Raw genomic sequence first — 27,780 nt, 5'->3', positions numbered from 1 at the left:
AGAAGCAGGCCTCTTCCTGATGCACACTGGGATTAGGGCGGGGATTGGGGAAATATGGAAAAATGGGTAAGCTGAACCGCTGCTACATAAGGGTCTGCAGTGCTTTCTAACACATAGACTAGTCCTTAGGGCAAAATCGATATTGTACACAGCAATGGAAGAGGGGAGCGATCCATCATTAACTCGGAGCAAGACCAGATGGGATGCCTGCTTGGGCGCAGACTTAACCACCAAGCAATGGACCATGGCCTTAAAATGAGTAAAGCGAGTCTCACGTAATGCTCGTCTAAAATGTACACAATTTACCTACATACATAAAACCAACTTTACACCACACCGCTCACAAAAAATGTTCCCAGGAGTATCACCGGCATGCTCTAGATGTGGACATATGGATGCCACCTTCATCCACATGGTATGGGAATGCTCACCAATGAAGGACACCTGGATCCAGGTAATGGTACATGTGTCGACAGTGTTCAATACCGAACTGCCCCCGGATCTGCTCCTCTACCTACTAAGGATTACGAAGCGAACTAAGTATAACAAACATTACCTGAAGTTTGTTGATCGGGCGCTGGGCTTATTTAAATGCCTAACTGCCATGGCTTTGAAAGCCGCTCAGCCACCCACAATTGAATGCTGGCTTAGGGTGACCTCTACAGATGGGCTTTAGCGGAGGTAGACTCCCTGTTGTATGATTGTAGCAGGGGACCTCTGTTATTGCGGAGGAGCGTCACCCCACTGCTGAAAGGCAACAAAAAGCAGAAAAACTATTTTATTTTCACTATCAAGTTTGCCAGTCTAGGGTAGGGTGGGGCCATGCTCTGCGTCAGCAGGAGGAGGAGGAGTATTCGGTGCAATCTAAGTGCCCATGTCAGTTTGGCCAGCCATCTCAGGCCAGTCAGACTGACATGCACACTTGGAACTCTCCACCCGGGATGTGTTGCACAGCTGGGTGGCGAACAAGCGCAGGCTCCCAGTCCTCATCTGAGGGGAATTTTAGCCCGCTCAGACCAATCCCGGCACTTGGGTGGGGAGGGGAGTAATCAGAGAAGCACCGAGGTGGTGAGGAACACTGAGGCGGTGTGCGGCAAGTAAGTGGTTTTATTATTTTTATTACTCCAAGCCCCTTCCCCCCTCTGTGAGCTCTCTCCCTCACCCCCCCTGAGTGCTGCCCCACCGAGAGTTATTGCCAGGAGCAACCGCTGGATTGTAGGCTACGTGGGGGAAGTGGGGCAGCTGCACTGTGGGCCTCCTACATTTTGAAATTATCTGATAAATGTGAATCTACCCCCCCCCCCAGACTGTGAAATCTCTCGTAAGAACTTGTCACCTGATAAGATAGGGCTATATGAATCCCTCACCTCCACACAATTGCTCAACAAAGAATTACTCAACAATATTTAGGACATATGCAGCATACTACCTTGCCCCCTACCCTCTTCATATCCCCTTCCCCATGCCCGTACCTCTAGTGTCCCAGATCCATAACTGCAGCATCATCTGACTCTATACAATGTCCCAATTCTACATTGCTGCAGGCAGCATCGCCAGCCAGGAGAGTTCAAAGCTACCATTTTACTTTGTTTTCAATTGCAATATACACAATGGCCAACCTTTGTTGTGGCAACAAGATGCTCTGAACAGTCAATTGTTGAAGATGCGCTCCACACCCTCAGGGTGAGGAGTCCGTGATGGTGGCTACCTGCAGAACTGGTGTCATGAAGGGCCAGACCTGCAACAGATTGCTGTTTTTCCACCACTGCACAGAGTGAGGAGTACTAGTCCGATTCAACAATAGATCCTCCCAGTGACCCTGCACTTGTGACCATTGTCTGATAGTCACTGTCGAAGCGGGCACTTGAGAAGTCTGCGTGGGGAACAATGGCTGTGCATGAGCCAATATTCTGAAAACATGCATAACTGTTCTGTGAAAAGAATTTGGCTGAAAAAGCATCAGTTCCAGTTGGAGGGCATACACCTGTGCCTGGCTGGGGTAAGCCTTGACGGGGACTATGTTTTGTATGGCCCCCGAAAACAGCTGGATCTGAAAGGGCTGAAGGTGGGAATGGATAAGTTACTTACCTGTAAATCCTAGTTCTCTTCCAGGGGTATCCTCATCAAAGTCATAAACATTGAATATTCCCGCCCTTGTGCGGGGACCCCGGAGCATATATAAAATACACACATATAAAGTATGAAATATGCATGAAAAATATATATATAGCATTTTTTGAAGACATATTTTTCATACTAAACTCATGTATACATGTGTAAAACAGCAATGCAGGCTATAATCATAAACAGGCTAAAATGCTTTATTTCTATGAATTCTTTTTTTTTTTATCTTTATAAAACTACAATAGAGAATACATATCTACCCAAGCCCCAAAACTGGGCTTAGGGAAATAAGCAGTTGTAATCCCTAGAGAAAAAGAGAAAAAAAAACTACATTGAAAAACAATGGAGCATTCTTAGCCAATAGGCTGCATGCAGGTTAACACAGGAGAACCATAAAAACTTTGGCACCGTGCCTTAAAGACCCTGAGCACCTCCAGTATCCCACCATGCCTCAGGGGTGAAGGAGAGGTGACAGTTGGTTCACAGTTAGGTCAGTACTTTTTTACTGTGACAATCTGTGTAGCCGATTCGAAAGATAGTCTGTCCTGCACTTCTAGGAGACGTGCGTCCGGGGAGGAGGGTGGGTTGTTTATGACTTTGATGAGGATACCCCTGGAAGAGAAGGATAAGTTACTTACCTGTAAATCCTAGTTCTCTTCCAGGGGTATCCTCATCAAAGTCATAAACATTGAATATTCCCGCCCTTGTGCGGGGACCCCGGAGCATATATAAAATATATACACATTATACATGTGTAACAAACAGTCATGCAGGCTATCATGTTAAAAACAGGCTAAAATGCTTTATTTCTATGAAGTTTTTTTTTTTTTTTTTTTTTTAATACTACAATAGAGCATAAATAAGTACCCAAGCTCCTAAAACTAGGCTTGGGGAAGTAAGCAGTAGCAAACTCTAGTGAAAAAATAGAGAAAACTGCATTGAAAAACAATGAAGCATTCTTAGCCAATAGGCTGCATGTAGGTTAACACAGGAGAACCATAAAAACTTTGGCACTGTGCCTTTAAGACCCTGAGCACCTCCAGTATCCCACCATGCCTCAGGGGTGAAGGAAAGGTGACAGTTGGTTCACAGTTAGGTCAGTTCTTTTTACGGTGACAATTTGTATAATTGAATCAAAATACTGTCTGTCCTGCACTTCCAGTAGACGTGTGTCCGGGGAGGAGGGTGGGTTGTTTATGACTTTGATGAGGATACCCCTGGAAGAGAACTAGGATTTACAGGTAAGTAACTTATCCTTCTCTTCCAGGGGATCCTCATCAATAGTCATAAACATTGAATAGATTAGCAAGCCCATCCCTAAACCCAGCGGACTGTCCGATAGAAGTGCAGGAATAGACATGTCTTACGCAAATAAATTCCTTAGAGAGGCCTGCCCCACTTGGGCATCCGCTCTTGCATCTGAGTCTAAACAATAATGTCTTGTAAAAGTATGGACAGACTTCCATGTAGCAGCCTTACAAATCTCAGATATAGGAACATTGTTAAGGAGAGCAGCAGTAGCCGCTTTTCCCCTTGTGGAATGCGCTCTAGGCCGCGCTAGCAATTGTCTATTAGCTAGCTGGTAAGTATTAACAATACAAGAGACTATCCATCTTGATATTGTTCGCTTAGATGCTGCTTCTCCTGTCCTTAAATGACCATAGTTCACAAACAAGCGGTTAGAGTGTCTAATTGATTTTGTCTTGTCCAGATAAAATTTCAGCACTCTTTTCAAGTCTAATGAGTGCAATGCTTTCTCAGCCGGAGTTTCCGGATTGGGAAAGAACGTCGGTAAAGTTATGGTCTGATTAATATGGAATTCTGACACCACCTTCGGAAGGAAAGATGGGTGAGTTCGTAGAACTACTCTATTGTCATGAAAAACCGTGTACGGTTCTTTTGCAGACAAGGCCTGGATCTCACTGACCCTCCTCGCTGAAGTAATGGCCACCAGAAAAGCCGTTTTCCACGTAAGGTGTTGTAAGGAGGCCTTATGGATAGGCTCGAAAGGAGGGCCCATAAGTTTTGCTAGGACTATGTTCAGTTCCCACGGAGGAGAAGGCCTCCGAATTGGCGGAAAAACTTTCTTCAAACCTTCTAAGAAATCCTTGACTACAGGTTTCGTAAAGAAGGATTCCTGAGAAGGTGACTTGCGATAGGCAGTAATAGCAGACAAATGTACCTTAATAGATGATACCTGCAGACCGGATTTCGGTAGGTGAAGCAAATAGGACAGTATGACGTCCTCCTGCGCCCGTATGGGATTATGGCCTTGCTGACAGCACCATATGTAGAATCTCTTCCACTTAAAAGCGTAGGAACGCCGCGTGGAAGGCCGTTTGGACTCTTTCAAGATGTTCATGCACTCCTGCGAGAGTCCTAGGTGCCCATACTGCAGGAATTCAGGAGCCATGCTGTTAAGCTCAGAGAGGGTAGGTTGGGATGCAGAATCCTGCCCTCCATTCTGCTCAGAAGATCCGGTCTGCACGGCAGCCTCCTGTGAGGTTTTTCCGACAGGTTGAGGAGATCCGTGTACCAGAATTGTCGAGGCCATTGTGGCGCTATAAGAATCATTCTGGTCCTGGATCCGTAAAGTTTGCTGATCACTGCCGGAATGAGGGGAATCGGAGGAAAAGCGTAAAGAAATGTCCCTGACCAGTCGATCAACAGGGCATTCCCTCGAGATCCTGGACGGTAGAACCTGGATGCGAAGTCTGGGCATTTCCTGTTTACATCGTCTGCGAAGAGGTCCAGTTGAGGCCGACCCCATTGCGCGAAGATGTATTCTGCGACTTCGTCGTGCAGGACCCAATCGTGAACGTCCTCCAGGTGTCTGCTTAGAAAGTCTGCTTCTACGTTCTGCTGACCTGGCAGGTGAACTGCTGTGATTGACATTCCTCTGGCCAGGAGCCAATGCCATATCGCTTGGGACTCTCGTGAAAGGGGTAGGGATCTCGTTCCCCCTTGTTTGTTCAAGTAATACATCGTGGTTGTATTGTCCGTCTGTATCAATAGAGTTTTCCCCTGAATTAGCGGTGTGAAAGACTTGAGAGCCAGATGGACCGCTCTGAGTTCTAGCAGATTGATGTGGTACTGCTTCTCCTTGTCTGACCACAGACCCTGCGCTTGAAAAGGACCCAGATGAGCCCCCCATCCCTGAAGAGACGCATCCGTTACCAGAGTGTCGGATGGAAGTACCTGGTGAAACGGAGCGCCCACTGACAGGTGAGGTCTGTGCATCCACCATCTCAATGACTGCAGTGCTACCTCCGGTAGCCGCATTGTGTCTTCCCAGCGACCTGTTCTTTGGCTCCAATTGGCCTCCAATGCCTCTTGGAGGGGTCTCATGTGGAGTCTGGCATTTGGGACAATAAAGATGCAAGATGCCATGGAGCCCAGTAGTGATGTCACCTGACGTGCCGTAGGTGCGCTGGCTCTCAACAGGTCCTGGCACTTCATGTTTATTGAGGACAGTCGTTCCTCCGAAGGATACACTTTTTGTAGTTCTGTGTTTATGATAGCTCCTAGGTAGTGAAGACTCTGCGTTGGAGTCAAGGTTGACTTCTGGTAATTGACCTGAAGACCTAGAGCTTCGCAAACTCCTAGTACAATGTCCCGATGGCTTCTCGCCTGCTCCGGAGAAGAAGCCTTTAGTAGCCAGTCGTCTAGGTATGGATATATGTATATCCTTTGTCTTCGTAGATGCGCCGCCACCACTGCCATACATTTCGAGAAAACTCTTGGAGCAGATTTCAGGCCAAAGGGTAGAACCCTGAACTGGTAATGCTGTAACGCTACTCGAAAGCGCAGGAATTTTCGATGCTTTGGGGCTATTGGGATGTGGAAATACGCATCCTGCAGGTCGATGGAGCACATCCAGTCTCCCTGATGCAGTTGAGGGAAAATTTGGTGAAGCGCTAGCATTCTGAACTTCTGCTTTCTTATGTATTTGTTCAGCAGTCTTAGATCCAGGATTGGCCTGAAAACGCCCTCTTGACCCTTCTTTGCTACTAGAAAGTAACGGGAGTAGACCCCCTTTCCTCTGTGGGCAGGTGGAACCCTTTCTATGGCATTCTTTCTTAGGAGGGCGAGAGCCTCCTTGCGTAGCAAGGTGAGATGAGCCGGATTGTGTTTGGTTGGTGGCAAGTGTGGTGGAGGCTGCTTGAAAAGGAGAGAATAGCCATGTTCGACAATATTGAGCACCCATTTGTCTCTTGTGATAGAGTGCCACTCGTGAAGATGAGCAATAATACTTCCCCCCACCGGAGTGGTGTACAGTGTCGAGGGAAGCGAGACTTCATTGCTTAGTGGGTGCTTTTGGAGTGGACTGTTGAGGTCTACTTGACCCTCGCTCCCTTGTGTTTCTTCGCTGAAACAGAGGGCGTCCCTGTTGTTGCTGAGACCTTTGCGACCAATGAGGGGTTTGAACCCTCTGTTGGAAAGGGCGTCTATCGTACGGTCTGTACCTCCGCCTGAAATCTTTCCTTCTTTCGAGGCCTACCGCCTTCATGGTATCCACCTCGGTCTTCATGCGGGCCATCTCTTCGTCTGCATGGGCACCGAATAGAGAATTCCCGGCAAATGGGAGATTCAGGATACGTTGTTGTGCCTCCTGTTTCAAGCCAGTGAGCCTCAGCCAGGAAGATCTCCTCGCACAGATACCATGTGCGTACCCATGAGCCGCCAAATCCGCCCCATCCGCTGCTGCGCTGATAACTTGGTTAGATACCAGGCATCCTTCCTGTAGAATCTCTTGGAAATCTTGCCTGTCTTCTCTGGGCAGTTTTTCTGTAAATCTACTGAGGGAATCCCACAGAGAACGATCGTACCTGCCCAGGAGCGCAGACGCACTAGAGACCTTCATTGCTGAAGCCGCTGTCCCGCACATCTTTCTTCCCAGAGAGTCTAAATGCCTGCTCTCTTTATCCGGGGGTACCGTGGATGAAGATGCCACCGAGTGGGTCTTTCGGGCGGCAGCTATGATCACGGAGTCTGGTGGCGGATCCTTCCTAAGGAATAAAGGGTCTTGCTCTGGAGCCTTGTACTTTTTAAGAATCCGAGCCGGGCAGACTTAAGGGAGGCTGGGGCCAGAAAAGTGTCCATGGTCGGCTGCAACAAACCAGGCACTAGAGGCAGCAACTTTTTCGACGCTGATCTCTGTTGTAGCGTCTCAAAGATGATTGATGAGGAGGTAGACGGTTCTGGAACCTCTATATTGAGTTTCTGCGCTCCTCTTAGCAACACCTCGTTGAAAGTGGTTATGTCATCCACTGGAGAGACTCTAGCAGGTGGTGAATCTGTAAGAGTAGGTGAGTAACGCCCGACAGAAGAACCTGATGAAGACCAAGAGGGTGATCTTCTTGAGCGCGACCTGGATCTCCGTTGAGAGCGAGATCTGCTGCGGGACGCTGTAGCCGAGCGCCTAGGCCTCGCGGTCGGCTGTCGAGGAGCTGAACGAGCCCGTTCTGCCCCGGCTGTCGGCGATGGCGTTCTTGGTGGGGAGGCAGTGGGTGAATACATTCGCGAATATTGCGAATCTGGGGAGGCCGCTGGTCTGTTGAGGCTCTCCAGCCATCTCGGAGATAGGTTGATGGGCGAGACATGCCCAGGAGATGCTCTTGACCGAGAAGAGTCGCTCGGTATGGAGACCACTGGAGACTGAGCCTTGTCTGGCGAGGGGCGATGTTCTGCTCCCTGTTGGACCGGTAAAACCTGCGTCGACGTCGATGGCTGTCTCGACGTCGAAGGACGCCCAGTCGGTTGGTCCTGCCTCGACGTTGATTGCCTCGACGTTGAGTGCCTTGACGTCGAACGGCGTTCCTTGGACCTCGACCTGCTCGCCGTCGTGTGCCTCGACGTGAAGCGATGGGAGGTTGACGGCGGATGTTTCTCGTGCCGTCGTGGAGATCTCGACGTCGTGTGTCCTGACGTCGGGGGGCGCACAGCCTTTGGCGGCGACCGGGCATGCCGGCGGTGGCTCGACGTCGATCGGCGGGCTGCCGTCGACGGAGACCTGCCCCTGCTCTGATGTTCCCTCGACGCCGTTCCCTTCGACGTCGGGTGCGTCGCCGTCGACGGCGATCTATGCCGGTGGGACGGTGGTAGCGACGACGTCGACGGTGAACAAACAGGTATTTTCCTACCTGTCGACGTCGACCGGGCCATTCTCTCCTGAGAATGGCCTTCTGGATGCCTGGGGAGTGAGGAGGACGATGTTCTTTTCCTCTCCTGAAGCCCATGAAGTCGGATCTTCTCTCTGTCTTTCAGAGTCCTCCTAGACATGTTCTTACAGTACTTACAAGTGTCAGGGCAGTGACTCTGAGGCAGGCACACTATGCACAGAGAGTGGGGATCTGACTGGGCCTTCTTCTTCCCACAAGCAGGGCATTTGACAAAAAGAGAAGGCATTTTTCTGTCAGAAAAAACCTTCCTAGCTCAGACAAAGATGTTACTTGTCGAGTGAAAAGTGAAAAAACGCTTTTTTAAAGAATTTTTCTGAGGAAAACTCAGAAAAACTGAGAGCTCAATGCTCCAGGATCCTCTCAGAAGAAGCCGGAAAAAAGAACTGACCTAACTGTGAACCAACTGTCACCTCTCCTTCACCCCTGAGGCATGGTGGGATACTGGAGGTGCTCAGGGTCTTAAAGGCACGGTGCCAAAGTTTTTATGGTTCTCCTGTGTTAACCTGCATGCAGCCTATTGGCTAAGAAGGAATGGTTTCTTACCTGTAACTCCAGTTCTCTCGTAGGGGTATTTCCATGATAGTCATAAGCATTGAATAGTTCCGCGCGCCTGCGGGGACCCCGGAGCACTGATGTGAAGTATATTCTTAAGTGCAAACACCAGCCGTTTAAAGAAAAGGTCTGTCAAAAAACACTTAAGAATAACATTGTGCAGCCTATGTGAACAGCTACACAGGCCAAATTGTTGAAAAGAAAATCAATAGTAGTGTAAATTAATGTTCAAACACCTATTTATTCTAGAAATGTAATAACAAATACATTCTCATACTTTATTTACACCTCTGATGAGAATAAAACAATGCAGGGCAGTGTAGCCCATAGGCTGCCATTATACAGAATGTAAATAGAGCTGTGCCTTTAAGAAAAGTAAAGTCTTCCTGTTTCCCATCATGCACAGCAAAAGGCAGTTGCCTCAGTTCTTTTTTGGAGGCTATTACCTGACATGAAGAAAAAACAAAACATTTGTTGGAGTACCCACCTCCATAATATTCATGTTCTATGTCAACTCCACCGGGGAGGAGGGAGGGTTGCTTATGACTATCATGGAAATACCCCTACGAGAGAACTGGAGTTACAGGTAAGAAACCATTCCTTCTCTCGTAGGGGATTTCCATGTATAGTCATAAGCATTGAATAGAGTAGCAAGCCCATCCCCATAGCCGCGGTGGAGTCGATATAAGAATACTGAGAAAAACATGAATCATGCAAACAAATTCTTGAGCAAAGCCTGTCCAACCTGAGCATCTGCCCTAGCGTCTGTATCAAGGCAGTAATGCTTAGTAAAGGTATGGACCGACCTCCAAGTGGCAGCCTTGCATATTTCTGCCAAAGGGACATTTCTCATCAAGGCTACAGTAGCTGCTTTCCCTCTGGTCGAGTGGGCTTTTGGTCTACCACCAAGGGATTTGTTTGCTAACTGATAACATAACATTATACATGAAACAATCCACCTGGATAAAGATTGTTTAGATGTGCCCAAACCTGTTCTGATTGGGCCATAGTTAATAAAAAGCTGTTGTGATTTTCGTAAGCTTTTTGTCCTGTCCAAGTAAAATTTCAATACTCTCTTTACATCCAGAGAGTGCAGAGTTCTCTCAGCAGGAGTAGCTGGATTCTGAAAGAAAGTCGGTAATGAAATTGTTTGGTTCACATGGAAGTCGGAGACTACCTTAGGTAGAAATTTTGGATGAGTTCTCATTACCACTTTTGCAGAATGAAAAACCGTGTAGGGTTCCTGAGCGCAAAGGGCCTGGATTTCGCTGACCCTACGCGCTGAAGTGATTGCCACCAGAAAAGCAGCTTTCCATGTGAGATGCTGCAGCGATGCCTTGTGTATCGGCTCGAATGGCGGCAGCATCAGACGTGATAAGACAACGTTCAGTTCCCATGGAGGAGAAGGCTTTCTAATGGGAGGAAAAACCTTTTTTAAACCTTCTAGGAAATCCTTAATAATCGGAATCCGAAAAAAGGAAGTTTGTGAAGGACTCTTTCTGTATGCTGTTATCGCCGCCAAGTGAACTTTTATTGACGACAGTTGTAAGCCCGATTTTGCCAAACTTAACAAGTATGGTAAGATAGATTGTTCTCCACAAGAAACCGGGTCAATGTTGTTGTGTAAACACCAAATGCAGAATCTCTTCCACTTGCTTGCATAGGCTGATCGTGTGGAAGGGCGTTTTGCTTCCCTCAGAATTTCCATACAGTCCTGAGGTAAGTTCAAATGTCCATATTGCACTAGCTCAGGAGCCATGCTGCCAAACTCAACGATGAGGGGTTGGGATGAGATATCTGCCCTCTGAACTTCGTGAGAAGGTCCGGGCGATATGGTAGCCTGATGTGTGGTTTGAGTGACCGGTGAAGAAGGTCTGGGAACCACCACTGGCGTGGCCACTCCGGAGCAATTAGGATCATTTTGGTCTGAGCATTGGACAGCTTCTGGAGAACTGCCGGAATCAGGGGAAGCGGTGGAAAGGCGTAAAGAAATGCCCCTGACCAGCTTATCCATAGGGCATTCCCCAGTGTCCCTGGATGGTAATATCTGGAGGCGAAGTTTTGGCATTTTTTGTTTTCTGGGGTTGCGAATAGGTCTGTAGAAGGGGTACCCCAGAGTGCGAAAATGGAATGAACGACGTCGTCGTGTAGTACCCATTCGTGGTTCTCGCTTATTACCCGACTGAGGGCATCCGCTTGAACATTCTGGATGCCGGGCAGGTGAGTTGCCACTAGCGACAGGTTCCTGGCTAGAAGCCAATGCCAGATTGTCTGGGCCTCTCTGGATAAAATTCTGGACCTGGTGCCTCCTTGTTTGTTCACGTAGTACATAGTGGCCACGTTGTCTGTCTGAAGAAGGAGAGTTTCCGTTCTCAGAGAGGGAAGGAAGGCTTTGAGCGCAAGGTGGACTGCGCGAAGTTCCAGCAGGTTGATGTGATAGAGACTCTCTTTCTGTGACCACTCGCCTTGGACTCGAAGATGTTCCATGTGCGCCCCCCATCCGAGCAGTGACGCATCTGTTACGATGGTTTGAGATGGAGGTCGTTGTTGGAACGGAATCCCCACCAAGAGATTGCTGGGCAAACACCACCACTTGAGGGATTGTAGGGTGTGAGGAGACAGCAGGACTTTGTTCTCCCAATCGTCCCTCAGTTGACACCACTGATCCTCTAGATTTTCCTGCAATGGTCTCATATGGAGACGAGCATTGGGAACCAGATGGATACAAGACGCCATCGAGCCCAGTAGAGAAGCTATTATTCTTGCAGTGGCTTGAGGTCTTTCCTGCAGTTGTTTGCACTTTTGGAGAATCGATAACCGTCGTTCCTCCGAAGGAAACACCTTTCCTAGCTTGGTATCTACAATGGCCCCTAAGTAATGCAACCTCTGAACAGGTGTTGCTGTTGATTTCAGAAGATTGACTTGAAGACCAAGTTTTTGTAGCAGTTGTAGAGTCCATTCGAAATGCTGCTGTGCCTCGAGATAGCTGGAGGCCTTTATGAGCCAATCGTCTAGATAGGGATAGACGAATATTCGCTGTTTCCTCAAGTGGGCGGCTACTACCGCCATGCATTTGGAAAAAGTCCTTGGCGCTGATTTTAGGCCGAACGGTAGAACTGCAAATTGGTAATGGCGTTTTCCGACAGTGAACCTTAGGAATTTTCGATGTTTCTTGGCTACTGGGATATGGAAGTAAGCGTCGCAAAGATCTATCGCACATAGCCAGTCGCCCTGACGTAAATGTGGGTAAATTTGGTGTAAGGCTAACATCCTGAATTTTTCTTTGCGAATCCATTTGTTTGCTGTCCTCAGATCTAAGATGGGACGAAACTCTTGTTTGTCTTTTTTCTGTACAAGGAAATATCTCGAATAAATCCCCTTCCCATGTTGGCTGATGGGAACGGGTTCTATGGCTCTTTTTTGCAATAGGATATTGACCTCTAACTGCAGAGCTTCGAGATGGTGGTTGGCTGTTTTGGGTGGAACAGATGGTGGAGAACTGGTGAATCTGAGAGCGTAACCATGTCTCACAATATTCAATACCCAGGCGTCTGTTGTGATGCGTAGCCACTCGTCTAGATGATTTGAGATACTTCCCCCTACCGGAGTGGGTAACGGAGGAGGGGGAAGCAAAGATTCAGGGCCTAGACGTGGGAGTTTGTCGAGGTGTCTGGGTCTGAGGTGTTGAACGACCCCTTGTCGACTTTCTGGAGAAGCCCCTCTGATGCTGCTGCTGCTGCTGTTGCTGAGGGCGTGAAGACGACCAATGTGGAGCCTGATACCTGTGGGTGAACAGTCTTCTTTGATATGGGCGGAATCCCTTTCGCTGTTCTTTAGGTCGCTCTATGCCTACCGCTTTTAAGGTATCCAGCTCCGACTTCATTCTGGCCATCTCATCATCGGCATGAGAGCCGAATAAAGTGGAGCCTGAGAAAGGCAGGTTCTGTATCCTCTGCTGTGCTTCGGGTTTAAGCGATGTAAGCCCCAGCCATGCATGTCTCCTGAGCGCTATACCATGAGCATAGTTATGTGCGGATAGAGTTGAAGCATCTGCCGCAGCACTTATGATCTGGTTAGAAACCATTGCTCCCTCGCTCACGACCTCTAGGAAATCTTCCCTTTTGTCCCTAGGGAGATGCTCTGAGAACTGTAGTATAGAGTCCCAGAGGGATCGATCATATCTCCCTAATAAAGCAGTGGCACTGGCTGCTTTCATGGTGATAGATGCCGTCGAGCATACTTTTCTTCCTGCAGCATCGATCTTTCTGCTTTCTTTGTCTGGGGGAGCAGAGGAAGACGGTGACGTCGAATGCGATTTCTTCGCTGCCACTATAACTACCGAGTCTGGTACTGGGTCCGACCTCAAGAATAGAGGATCTTGCTCTGGTGGACGGTACTTTTTAATGAGTCTGGAAGGAGCAGACTTTGTTGTAGCCGGCGTGAGAAAATTGTCCATTGCCGGTTCAATAAGACCCGGAACCAGTGGAAGTAAAGGTCGTGAAGATGTCCTTTGATGCAAGGTCTCAAAGATTACTGATGTCGATTGGGCTGGAGCTGCTAGCGGGATATTCAGCTTGGTTGCCCCTCTCACTAAGACCTCCTGAAATGTGTTGACATCATCTATGGGAGACACTCTTGGGGATGGTGAGTCTGATAAGGTTGGAGAGTAGTCTCGTGTGGACGATGAAGAATGTCCATGATGTGATTGACGACGGTGCCTTGAGGTAGATGTACGTCTCGAGGAATAACCAGAACGCCCTGCAGATCGCGTTGGAGTCCTCGGAACAGGTTCTGGAGGAGGCGCCGGAAGAGGAGCCGTAGGTGTTACCGGCGTCTGTGGTAAAGGCGACTGCCTTTGTGAGAGCTGTGGTGATGCTGGAAGTAGGATAAGCGAGGCCGAGGATTCTGAGGTTGTATAAACCCTTCTAGGCCTCTTAGATGGTCTTCTCGACGTCGAAGCACTCCTCGACGTCGAACTGCGGTGACGCCGAGTGCCTCTAGACGTCGACTCGTCTCGCCGCTGAGAACCTCTCGACGACGAACCTCGACGTCGGTGCAGTGACGGTGAACGCCTCCGACGGCGAACACTGTCTCTCGACGGCGATCTCCCTCGCCGTGTCGACGGCGAGCCCGACTCGGATCTCCTTGGCGTGGACTGTGTTCGCCGTGTCGACGGCGACCCAGATCCTCTCGACGTCGGGTGTCTTCGCCGCCTCGACGGCGAAATAGCTGTCGACGGCGAACGATGTCGTTTTCTCGCCGGCGAAGCACTCCTCGACGGCGAACATGTTGGCGCCGTTCCCTGCTTCGACGTCGACGCTCTCGACGTCGTCGGAGATCTATGTCGTTTTTCAGCAGGTCTGGAAGGAGTCATGGAGGAAACAGGTTGAGCCCTGGTAGAAGTCTGACCTTCTCCTCGCTCTGTAGTGGAATGGCCACTTTTTCTCCTGTCCTCTTTCGCCTGGAGTCGGATCTTCTCTCTGTCACGAAGGGTTCTTCTAGAGAAGGTTTTACAGATGTCACACGACTCCGGTTTGTGGCTGGATGGAAGACAAATTATACAGACCCTATGTGAATCTGTTTTAGCCTTCTTTCTTCCACAAGAAGGACATTTATCAAAAAGTGAAGGCATTTCTAACTAGAAAAACCTCAAAATTCTGTCAGAATTTAACAGAAATCAGTAGAAAATGATCACTCAAAGGTAAAAACGTCGAGTGAAAATGAAATTCAGAAGATATTTCAATGAATTTCTGTCACAAAAGCTTTTGTGAGGTAGAGCTCAATGCTTCAGGGTCCTGTCAGCAGGAGCCGGAAAAAAGAACTGAGGCAACTGCCTTTTGCTGTGCATGATGGGAAACAGGAAGACTTTACTTTTCTTAAAGGCACAGCTCTATTTACATTCTGTATAATGGCAGCCTATGGGCTACACTGCCCTGCATTGTTTTATTCTCATCAGAGGTGTAAATAAAGTATGAGAATGTATTTGTTATTACATTTCTAGAATAAATAGGTGTTTGAACATGAATTTACACTACTATTGATTTTCTTTTCAACAATTTGGCCTGTGTAGCTGTTCACATAGGCTGCACAATGTTATTCTTAAGTGTTTTTTGACAGACCTTTTCTTTAAACGGCTGGTGTTTGCACTTAAGAATATACTTCACATCAGTGCTCCGGGGTCCCCGCAGGCGCGCGGAACTATTCAATGCTTATGACTATACATGGAAATCCCCTACGAGAGAATGCTCCATTTTTTTTCAATGTCGTTTTTTTTCTCTTTTTCTCTAGGGATTACAACTGCTTATTTCCCTAAGCCCAGTTTTGGGGCTTGGGTAGATATTTATTCTCTATTGTAGTTTTATAAAGATTAAAAAAATAAAAATAAAAAAAAACTTCATAGAAATAAAGCATTTTAGCCTGTTTATGATTATAGCCTGCATTGCTGTTTTACACATGTATACATGAGTTTAGTATGAAAAATATGTCTACTAAAAATGCTATATATATATTTTTCGTGCATATTTCATACTTTATATGTGTGTATTTTATATATGCTCCGGGGTCCCCGCACAAGGGCGGGAATATTCAATGTTTATGACTATTGATGAGGATCCCCTGGAAGAGAATTACAGTATTATAGCGACACCCTAACAGGGAAGAAGGAATATAGTGGCTTGGTGTCAGAAAGATACTGTTGTTGCTTGCACTCTTTATCAGTCAGTGATCTAAGTTGTGGAATATATGAATGCCTTCTCAGATGTCTGGCTACCACAGCCAGGAATAATGCAAAGACGCTGGGGGCAGTGGTGACCCCAAAGGGCAACACTTAAACTGATAATGTTGACCACTTATGACGAAGCCTGGGTAGTGGTGGTGAGTGGGATGGATGAGTATAAGGAAGTAGGCGCCATTCACATGTAGCACAGTCATAAGGTCACCTTGCTTCTGCAGCAGAGGGATGGCATCCTGCAGAGTGACCATGAGAAAATGTTCTGAGAGGATGTACTTGTTGAGGGGGTTGAGGTAGAGTATAGGCCTTAGAGACACATTCTTTTTTAAGTTTAGAGAATATAGGGAGTGCATCAATTTGTGGCGATGGTGCAGTGGCACTGGTTCTATTGCCCCCTGGAGAAATAGAGCTTGGACCCTCAAGAAGTGGTATTGCTGTTGCTGCCTCTGATAGACAGCGGAAGAGTCTGGGAAAGTGGATTACTGCCTTCTCTGTTCTGTGCCCTCTGAAAGGACCCCCTAAGGGTGGATTTGGAAAGGGCACCATAGCCTTGGATAGGCCTGTGTCTTTCTTAAGCTTTTCAATAGCCTGTTCTACCTGTGGTCCAAAGAAGTGTTCATCATCAAATAGCAGGTTTAACAGATGCTGCTGTACCTCTGGCTTAATCCCAATCACAGAGAGCTCAGTGTGGCGTCTGATCAGGATGCTGGAGTTAATTACCTAGGCCGCAGTGTTGGCAGTGACTAGAGCGGATAGTGGCATTTGAAATAGTTTTACCCTGAGTAGCCAGCTCTTGCCGACACTGCCTATACTCCCCAGGAAGGTGTTTGAGAAGTTTCTCCGTCTCATCCTAATGCGTCCTGTCATATCAGAAGAGCAGGCCAACTGAGTTGACAATCCTCCAGTGGGTGGTTGATTGTACTGCACTCTTTTGTTTTGCCAGGAGCATCTAGCTTTACACTCTGTGTATCAGGAGGCAGAGCGTCCCCTTTGGCACAATTCCATGCTGTAGGGACTACAAGCGAGTCTGGCCACAAATGGGAGGGTCATTGGATGAAGGTTTATATGTTTTTTCGACCCCAGGTGTAATGACCCAAGCCTTGACTGGATCTTTGAAAGTTTTGGGTGAGGTTCTAAGCCTCTCTTTAAGCATCAGAGGGAACTGAAGGGTGCGTTGGGTCTTCAATAATGTTGTTGTCTTCCTGGTCAACAGACATATCAACTTTATAATTTGTAGTTGTCCCATGTTTGACCTGACAGCATGAAGTGGTCGTGTCATGGGGGTGACGTCTGGGGGGAGGTTTGGCTGGGTACAAATTGTGGTCTGTATCACCATCATAGTCGCCCCATGTGTTATTCCTGGGCTCACGGGCATGGGGTGCGTCATAGGTTATAGCTGGACACAGAGGGCTGCCCTCTCCATAGGAAGAGTGTGAAGATCCCTCCGGTGAAACAGGAGAAGGTGAAGCATGAGGCGGGGTGGAAGTGGTGGTGAAGAAGAGGTAGTGAAAGGGGAGGAGAAGGAGTACGTTGAGAAGGGAGTGGGCTAGTGCCCCTATCTTTATGATTCTTATTACGTAGAGGAGGTGAAGATTCCAAAGCAATTTGCTCCCAAAAAGTTAAGTTCCTCTTCCTTGGAAGAGTCTCCTGTGTACTTCAGTGGCACATTGGTGGTGATTCTGCCAGTTTGAGGGTAGATAAACAAATACTTTTGGTGAGCATGTAACGTCTCCTTCGGAGTTTGCAATCTAGGGAGTTTTCAGCAGAGTGGGTTTTTGGCGTTGATGGGACTTTTGGTGTGGAGGCCTTCTGTGCCGATGTTGTTTTTGGTGGTGGCTTCAGTGACAGTGTCAGTGCCGATGTTAGCTTTGGTGTCGGAGTCGAGTAGACTGTCAGCCCTGAAGGGGCTGCTCCTTTTGTGGGGCTTATGTAGCCAGAGAGGCAGCATCATCCGCTCCAAAGGCTTTGGGTGATGTCGACCATGGCTCGAAGGCAGTGGGGGCCTGGCAGACTGCGGATGAGCCTCAGGCTTGACGCCGACCTCCGCTGGAGTGGTGCTCTGCCTGTCCACGTGTTCACTGCATGGCTGTGGGTTGCATGTTGGTACAGAGCATACTCAGAGTCTACGTCTTCTGCAGCTGTGGAGCTATGGGGTTTTGGTTGCTGTTCTCCCTTGGATTCGGAGAGCTTGTCTCTGACCTGGACTGGACCAGATGGGCTTCTGATGGAGCAGCCTGTTTCTCCACCTCAATCCCACGTTCCCCAAAGATACTGGGGGTGTCGTTGGCCCCGTCTCTGCATACCCTGATGGGCCCACCTCCACTCGTGTCGGTAGTCAAGAGTGTTCTTCAACTGTAAGGTGAGGCAAGCCTGGCACGTGATGCTGATGTGCTCAGAAGAAAGACAAGAGTTTGCAGAATTGGGCCTGATTTAGATGTCAGCGGACGGGTTACTCCGTCACAACAGTGATGGATATCCCATCCGCTGAAAAATAAATCCCATTATTCCCTATGGGATTTATATTTCAGCGGATGGGATATCCGCCTCAGCTGTGACGGAGAAACCCGTCCGCTGACATCTAAATCAGTGCCTTGATGATGGTCGATCCAGAGGAAATTAGAGTGCCACTAGGGGCAGAATTTGGAATGGTGATCTTTCCTGACCTGGCATTCTTGTTCACGAGGTACCAGAGATCATGGGCAAAAGACACCATGAGAGGGCCGAGGTCCCAGGGGAAAGTCACCGACACAAGTCTGGTTTTCATGTTTGTCAATCAAAAAAGAAGCTGGATCAAGGATCCGTTAGTGTTCTTCCATAAAACAAGAATCGAGTGGTCAAGTGGTCCCAGCGACAAGCACAATAAGGTGCCGAACACGGAGCCTGATCAGTACACATCCGAATCTGATGGCGGAAAAAAATATATATATATCAATGGAGCTGGTGCCCAGACACACTGCCAACTAAGGAAGGAGCCACTGGACCTTGTAACTGAAGGGAAACAAGTTGCAAACGTCTGAGCCCAGTACCACATGGCAGGAGAATGCAAAATATGCAGAATGCAGAACATGTACATCTACTGCCACGCATGCTACAAGCAATGCTTCTCGGAAGAAACTGAGGGTGTTTGCATAAAATAACCTATTTCCAGAACATTTTGCAAACACGTTCTGCATAACAAAATGGTTCACAAGGGAAAAGGGAAATAGAAAGGCGTTTTAAGCTATGATGTATACCACAGAGTTGGGATCTGTTGCTATGTAATTGCCACCTGAAAACTGCAATACCAAAGGTACCGCATACAAGCATGTCCATGAGTGCAATCAACATCATACCCACTGCTTATCATGCCTGACACAGAAGCTTGTTTCAGAAGCTAGAGGGGTGCAAGCAGCTGCCAGGGGGTGTAAAACGACGATAGAGAAGAAAGAGTAGCATAAGGATAAATAAATGCTCTTTTCTAGCAAATAAAAATAGGAAGACTTCCAGCTTAGCCAAGCCAGGGAAGGTCAACAGTCATGAAAAGAACAGTTAGTACAAACCAGAGATGAGATAATAAATAAATAACTGTCCAAGGTTTCCTGGATATATTTGGAAGAGACCATGTGGATGTTCATAAAAACCTCTGTGATGGTGACATGCTTTTCAAAAAGCTCCATCAGCTCTGCTGGAAGGGCCTTCGATCACTTAATGAAGGAGGGCCTTGCATTTTATAGAAAACTGTCAAAAAGGAAAGTTTTCAGGTGCTGAGGCTGCGGTGTTCATCGCAGTGGGGAAGAGAAAGTTGGAGGCAGCTACACTCAGCCTCTGATGACATGAACATTAATTGCCACCTCAGGGAAGCAATGTGGTGGGACTACGGAGAATAGAGGGAAGCTTAGACATGTCCTGATCATCCAGCTACAAATCTATCACAGAGAAATCCCTCAATCTGAATGCGCAAACCAAGACTGCTCCCCATCTCTTGCTTCAGCACCACTGCAAAACACAGGCCTTGAAGGAAAAAGGTGATCAACGGAAACATGTTAGTGGAAAATACCTCTTCAGCCTCTTCGCCGAGGGCTCAGGCCCATCTTCAGATGCAGATTCTTCTCGGTTTTCTGGTTCTGAAAAACAGATCACATATTACAAGGGGCATAAAAGAAAAGCTAAAAAACAGAACAAGTGCCATGAGAATATCATGAGAGAGGAAGTGCATCTTGAGAAGTATATACACATCCAAACTTACTGGAATTGCACAATTCCATAAAATAAATAAATAATACAATGAGTCTATTTTATCATTTATGGATATAGTCAAGCTAAGAGCTAAAACCCATGTTTTAGTAAAACACTAAAGTGCACAAAGTGAAAAAATTGCAGGTTGCTTCTCAAACTGCACATGTATATATATAATTAAATCATTGTTACACGTCTACATATCAACGCATAACAGAATATAAAGAAATTGCTAAAATAATAAAGTACAGTAGTGCTAATAACTTAGACAAACAATTCCTTCCATATTTTAAAATGCTTTGAACTTGGACCAGCCCATTTCACATTTAATTCTTCACACTGTCGTAATCTACCCATTTTCTTAAACCAATCCTTTAACGATGGAATTAAATTGGTCCTCCATTTCTATAATAATATCTCTGAGTGTGCCACCAGCACCGAAATACAGATCAACGTTTGAAATCTCCAGGCTATTTTCTTAAATAGGTAATAGCTCAACAAAGGGATAATCGAACTTGAAGGAATTTGAATTGCAAGTATACTCTGAAAATATTCAAATGTGGAGTATCAGTTTGGATAATCCGGGTCAATACTATATGATATTAAATAGGTAATAGCTCAAGAAAGGAATAATCGAACTTGAAGGAATTTGAATTGAAAGTATACTGTGATGATATTCAAATGTGGAGTATGAACTTGGATAATCCAGGTCAATGCTATATGATATTAAATGGTTAATAGCTCAAGAAAGGGATAATCAAACTTGAAGCCATTTGAATTGAAAGTATACTCTGACGATATATTCAAATGTGGAGCATCAGTTTGGATAATCCGGGACAATGCTATGTGATATTAAATAGGTAATAGCTCAAGAAAGGGATAATCGAACTTGAAGGGATTTGAATTGAAAGTATACTCTGACGATATTCAAATGTGGAGCATCAGTTTGGATAATCCGGGACAATGCTATGTGATATTAAATAGGTAATAGCTCAAGAAAGGGATAATCAAACTTGAAGGGATTTGAATTGAAAGTATACTCTGACGATATTCAAATGTGGAGCATCAGTTTGGATAATCCGGGACAATGCTATATGATATTAACTAGGTAATAGCTCAAGAAAGGGATAATCGAACTTGAAGGGATTTGAATTGAAAGTATACTTGGACGATATTCAAATGTGGAGCATCAGTTCGGATAATCCGGGACAATGCTATATGATATTAAATAGGTAATAGCTCAAGAAAGGGATAATCGAACTTGAAGGAATTTGAATTGAAAGTATACTCTGAAAATATTGAAATGTGGAGCATCAGTCTGGATAATCCGGGAAAATGCTATATGATATGGGACCAATTTGCACCTTTGGCGGCCTCACATCTAAAACAACTTATTGAGCTTTCTGGGCGGATTTTAATTTGATAAGTTGCTGAACAACTCACTACTCTTTTGTAATAAAAATATATTTTACACAAATTAAACCTCTAAATATAGAAAAGTTAATTTACCAACTTTGTTTTATGTTTCTGGTGACACAATATCTTCCTGCTTCTTCCACTTAGTGGGGATTTTGAGAAATACATTTATTTGCTTGACTTGTCACATATTGTTTCTAGTTCACCGCATTTTTATGCAGCATGTTCAATTAAGTTACAAATGTATTCTGTCGGATCAAATATTAGCTGAGGGCGATCGTCCTAAACGTGAGGTACATAATACTGGAAGGCCATTGCAGCAGATTTGCATTCATCCTTATTGCTGTCACTCTTTTTCCCCAAATTTTCCATTAATCTCCAGCTAAAAAAAAAAATCAGTTACTTTTGAAAAGCCATTTGCCTTCCATCTCTCTGATAATGCTTCATCAAAAACATCTTGATTTTTAAAAGCCAAACCCTGAAGGTAACGCACAAAGTGCAGAATTGAGAAATTCTTATAAAACTGGGCTTACATTTCAGAAACCATTGAATTACTTAATAGTGTACTTTTTTCTGTGATTTTCTTAATCTGAGAATAAGCTTAATGTTAACATCCTTTACCATAATCTCCATCAGCTATCATAACATGGATTTGGAGATTGCGCTGTTCTGAATCTGGTAGAATATTGTGCAAATATGCACAGTAATAGGTTTTACAATTTGGTGGTACTATCCCTCCTTCTGCGGTCAGACAATATAAAGAGGCTTAGTGCCAGTCTATGGCTGGAGTTTGCCATAAAAATGATGACATCAGAGAGTCTGTTTTCCTAAATTAAAAAAGGCTGAAATAAAAATTGAACACAGAGAGACTGTTGTGTACCTCTAATTACAGTTTTCTAATTTGAAAGCATTTGACAATCCACCTGGTTATGCCGGCCTTAGACATAGGCTGCCTTTTGTGAGGTTTAGCAGTGAAGACAAATTGCTGGTTTGATTTACGGAACAATTTGGTCCTATTAATATAGTACACAAGGGACTTCTTAACTTATAAAGTCTGCAGAGCTCTTTCTGCCACGGAATTGGATTGCTTGAAGACCGGAGGTGGAACAGTGACACCACCTTAGGGAGGAACGTAGAGTTAACTCCAAGAATGGCCCTATCTCTACAGACCTGGATAAAATGTTCTTGTATTGTGAGTGCTTGCAGCTCATTGATGCAGCAATAGAGGCCACAATGAAGGCCACCTTGCAGGAAAGAAACTGTAGAGAGCATAGGTTCAAATGCTGTCCCAATCAGTCTGGTAAAAAAACTGTGTTGAGGTTACAGACCAGAGCAGGAGGCACACTCTGGGAGCTAAGACCCTTTCAAGTCCCTACAAAAAGGCCTTAACTACTGGTATCCTGAACACAGATGTGCTTTCTGTTCTGCATATAAACTGCTTTCAAGTTTAGGCGAAAGATGCAAAAGGTTGGAAACAATGTCCTGCTCTGTGGGTTTTAAACAACCCAAGTTGTTGGAAATGCATTGATGCAGGAACCTCTCCCATTTTGATGCAAAACAGGCACATGTTGTGGGTCTTTGAGCCTTCTTTGAGATAAGCATACATTCTTGCCAGAGGCGGAGCTGGCTGAAATATAGTCCATCCGGTGCCAAATCGTAAAATTCTGCTGCCCCAGATCCGGATGCCTGATCTAACCTTGTCTCTTTGTTGAGAAGCTCTGGCATGACGGGAAGCCTTTCATGGGCGCCGACTGATAACTCCAGCAGAATGGAAAACCAAAGTTGTTTGGTCAAGGTTTGTGCCACTATGATGGGAGTTAAAGATTCTTGTATGTACTCTGTCACCATAAAGGAAGCAGTGAGAGGTGGAAACATTTAGGCAAAGATCTCTTACCAGCTTATCCACAGTGCAGTGCCAGTGGGTGAAGCTTGGCGTTTTGTGTGCACTGGGGTGAAGATCAGGTCTCTCTGTGGAGTACACCGGTACTGAAAGTATCTGTGAAGGTGGAGTTTGCACTCTTTGGCTTGTTGAAGTGTATGCTGTTAAGTACCCCGCTAGACGCTCTGTGAGAAGGGGAAGGCTGCAGCAGACTGCCCAGTTACAGATGCTCTGCGCTGGATGAGATAGCAGAGGGGAGGGGATGTTCATCTGGTCATGCTACCTTTGCTGGGAATGAGCTGCAGAAAGGCTTTGAGCTCTAGTGGAATTGCCCGTAGTAATTACTGTGGCGTACTGTGAGAGCTGCTGTCCTCCTTGGACCTGCGTACTGTCTGAGACAGGCTCCTCAACCCTAAAGAGAAGCGCCCATGGTAATGGTCACATGCAGGACTGGGTCTGTGAAAGGTCTGCCCTCCCCTACGTTGGTGGCTGACCACCACTGCAAAGAGCGGTGTGCTTTGGCCTGAAAGAACACTAGATCATCCCAATGACCCTGTGCTTGCGACCATTAGACTGGTCGACAATTTAGAAAGGGGGGTTGTGCAACCTTGCATGGGGAACGTTTGCAACGCAGGATGCCTTCATACCCAAAAGGTGCATGGTAATATGAACTGCTATTTGTTAACTGAAAAAAGGGTGCAGCTGGTTTCATGCTAAGGCTCTTTGCTCGCTGGGGCATGCTTTGCCTGTGACTGTATTTTAGGATGGAGTTGAGGAAAGTTGTGTTTCAAGGGGTGGGACTTGGGAGTGTTTATAGTAAAGTCTAATGCATGTAGCAAGGACGTCACCAATTTTGTGTGTGCAAAACACTAAGGTCAGCTACTGCTCTTTATCAGACAAATCACTGAGGTAGAGGAAGACATGAATTTCTTTCCTGCACAGATGTGTTGCCACCAGTGCCAGATACTTCGTGAACATTCTCGGGGTCGTCATGAACCTGAAAGGGAGTACTTTAAACTGGCAGTGACATCCAACTTGCACAAAGTGAAGGTACTTCTGGTGCACAGGATGTATAGAAATAGGCGTCCTTTAGATCAAGAGCCATCATGCAGTCCTCTTGCTGAAGGAGGGGATGATCTCTTGTAGGGCTGTCATCCGAAAATGTTCTGAGGGATCCGATATCGAGGACAGGCCTAAAGAAACCGTCCTTCTTGAGAATGACGAAGTGCAGCTGATGTTGAGGGGGTACCAGTCCAATGGCCCCCTCCTGCCATTTGTAGAAGGGCACACACCTATTCCTGGAGGAGAGAAAGAGAGAGACGTGACTGTGTGTCCTTGGTGGGATGCTTAAAGGGGTGGATTACATTTAAAGGCTGCAGGCATGCTGAATGATGGCTAGAACCCACTTGTCTGATGTGATGTGATAACAAAGCTGCATGGTCTCCACTGACAGATGATGTGTGATTGGACGGAGTATGGGGCTTGTCCCTGTCTGGAGGAGGCAGACCCCTTGTTGGAGCTTCCTTTGATCCTCCCCCTAGTATTTCTTCCCTAGGAGCCTCTAATGTACCCCTTGCTGGCCTGGGGGTGTTAAGTCTGCCTGCTGCTGTCTTTAATATGAGTGATGCTGCTCGGACGAGATAGTATTGGACCATCCTCTGGGTTGCTGCTCCCGTAAGGAAGCCCTGTATGTTGCAGCCTGGAGAGCCCCCTTGTATTTGGCTGTCTCCATATCTTGTTCTATTCAAGCATCTCATCAACATGTGGCCCGAAAATAATGCCCCGTTAAATGTTGATGAAATGCTGCTGCACCTCAGGTGTGGTGTCCAAGTATGATACTGTTGTTTAGCCCATGGAGGATGTACTGGCAGCATCCAACGTGCAATGGACGCTGGCGTTGGAGATGATTTTCTCTTCTGATACTATCTCCTACCCCTTTTTACAGAACTTATTCCCTTCCATCTTCTTCCAATGTGCCCTGTCATATCTGGATAAGAGAGCAACCAAACTGGCTATGTGCCAGTGGGTAGCTTCTCTCACTGCCATCCTCTTGGTCGACTAGTCAAACTTTTTACCCTCCTTATCTGGAGGACAGGCATAGCCAGTGGCTTGGGCGGAGGCACGCTTGCAGGCAGTGTGAACCTCTACGGAATATGGCAGGGCCTAATCCTTAATGTACACCTGGTCACAGGGAGAGGGATTCAAATTCTTTTCCACCCTAGTGGTGAACAGTACTGGCGAGCTTTCGGAAGCTCTCAGAGGCAGATTTTAGCATTCCCTTAAGCATAGGGAGGAAACTGACTGAGCACTTAACTTAGTGAGTGCCTATATAAGGAAATCATCCTCTTTTTAGACGATATGCATTACCACTTTGTAAGGAAATGCCTTCATTGGCATGGTTACCCCCTAACTTTTTGCCTTTTGTTGATGCCAGTTATGATTGAAAGTGTGCTAGGTCCCTGCTAACCAGGCCCCAGCACCAGTGTTCTTTCCCTAAACTGTACCTTTGTTCCCATAATTGGCACAGCCCTGGCACACAGATAAGCCCCTTGTAAATTGTACCCCTGGTACCAAGGGCCCTGATGCCAGGGAAGGTTTCTAAGGGCTGCAGTATGTTTTATGCCACCCTGGGGACCCCTCACTCAGCACATGCACACTGCCTCACAGCTTGTGTGTGCTGGTGGGGAGAAAATTACTAAGTCGACATGGCACTCCCCTCAGAGTGCCATGCCCACCTCACACTGCCTGTTGCTTAGGTAAGTCACCCCTCTAGCAGGCCTTACAGCCCTAAGGCAGGGTGCACTATACCACAGGTGAGGGCATATGTGCATGAGCACTATGCCCCTACAATGTCTAAGCAAAACCTTAGACATTGTAAGTGTAGGGTAGCCATAAAGAGTATATGGGTTGGGAGTTTGTCAAACATGAACGCCACAGTTCCATAATGGCTACACTGAAATCTGGGAAGTTTGGTATCAAACGTATCAGCACAATAAATGCACACTGATGCCAGTGTGGAATTTATTGTAAAATACACCCAGATGGCATCTTAGAGATGCCCCCTGAATACCAGTCCGACTTCTAGTGCTAGGCTTACCAGTTTCTGCCAGCCTGCCACAACCAGATGAGTTTCTGGCCACATGGGGAGAGTGCCTTTGTCACTCTGTGGCCAGGAACAAAGCCTGTACTGGGTGGAGGTGCTTCTCACCTCCCCCTGCCGGAACTGTAACACCTGGTGGTGACCCTCAAAGGCTCATGCCTTTTGTTACAGCACCCCAGGGCATCCCAGCTAGTGGAGATGCCCGCCCCTCCGGCCACTGGCCCCACTTTTGGCGGCAAGGCAGGAGAGGATAATGAGAAAAACAAGGAGGAGTCACCCACCAGTCAGGACAGCCCCTAAGGTGTCCTGAGCTGAGGTGACCCCTGCCTTTATAAATCCTCCATCTTAAGATTGGAGAATTCCCCCAATAGGATTAGGGATGTGCCCCCCTCCCCTCAGGGAGGAGGCATGAAGAGGGTGTAGCCACCCTCCAGGACAGTAGCCATTGGCTACTGCCCTCCTGACCTAAACACCCCCCTAAATTTAGCATTTAGGGGCCACCGAGAACCAAGGAAATGAGGTTCCTGCAACCTACACAAAGAAGGACTGCTGACCTGAAAGCCCTGCAGAGACGACAGAGACAACAACTGACTTGGCCCAAGCCCTACCGGCCTGTCTCCAGACTCAAAGAACCTGCAACACGACGCATCTGACAGGTACCAGCGACCTCTGAGGACTGCCCTGAAACCGAAGGACCAAGAAACTCCAGAGAACAGCTGCACTGTTCACCAACAGCAACTTTTTTGCAACAAAGAAACAACTTTGAAAGAACTCTCCCTTCCCGCCGGAAGTGTGAGACTTCACACTCTGCACCCGATGCCCCCGGCTCGAGCTCCAGAGAACAAACACTGCAGAGAGGACTCCCGGGCGACTGCAACAACGTCAGTAACCTGAGTCAACCCCCCCCCGCACCCCCACAGCGACGCCTGCAGAGAGGATCCAGAGGCTCTCCCTGACCGTGACTGCCTGGTAACAAGGAACCCGACGCCCGGACCAAGCACTGCACCCGCAGCCCCCAGGACCGAGAGGAACCAACCTCCAGTGCAGAGTGACCAGCAGGTGGCCCTTTTCCTAGCCCAGTCAGTGGCTGGCCCGAGAAGGCCCCCTGTGCCCTGCCTGCATTGCCCAAGTGACCCCCCCGATCCCTCCATTGCTTCCTATAGCAAACCCGATGCCAACCCGGCCGCCCCTGTGCCGCTGAGGGTGTTTTGTGTGCCTGTTTGTGTCTCCTCCAGTGCTCCACAAAACTCCCCTAGTTTGCTCCCCGAGGACACAGGTACTTACCTGCCAGCAGACTGGAACCGGAGCACTCCTGTTCTCCATAGGCGGCTATGGGTTTTGGGCCCTCCTTTGATCTCCACACCTGACCGGCCCTGTGTTGCTGGTGCGGTGACTTTGGGGTTTCCTTGAACCCCCAGCGGTGGGCTGCCTATGCCCAGGAGACTTACTGTGTAAGTGCTTTACTTACCTGCAAAACCTAACCATATTTACCTCCCCCAGGAACTGTTGATTTTTGCAGTGTCCACTTTTAAAATAGCTTATTGCTATTTTAACCTATACTGTGTGTACTACTGCTTTAATT

The 27,780-nt window shown here is 47.1% G+C and overlaps 1 protein-coding gene across 3 annotated transcripts in view; it reads right to left on the bottom strand.

Annotated features, from left to right (window-relative positions):
- The window catches only part of CIZ1 (CDKN1A interacting zinc finger protein 1), a 579,230-nt gene that overhangs the window by 376,476 nt on the left and 174,974 nt on the right, over positions 1–27,780 (bottom strand). For all 3 annotated transcript variants that reach the window (XM_069236987.1, XM_069236989.1, XM_069236988.1), the window contains exon 6: positions 19,625–19,691. In XM_069236987.1, the coding sequence (XP_069093088.1) occupies positions 19,625–19,691 (67 nt within the window). The remainder of the gene's footprint in view (positions 1–19,624; positions 19,692–27,780) is intronic.

Source organism: Pleurodeles waltl, chromosome 6 (genome assembly GCF_031143425.1).
Source record: "Pleurodeles waltl isolate 20211129_DDA chromosome 6, aPleWal1.hap1.20221129, whole genome shotgun sequence".
Classification (NCBI taxonomy): Eukaryota; Metazoa; Chordata; class Amphibia; order Caudata; family Salamandridae; genus Pleurodeles; species Pleurodeles waltl.
The sequence above is the reverse complement of the archived record's forward strand: the minus strand, read 5'-3'. Positions and strand labels throughout refer to the sequence as shown.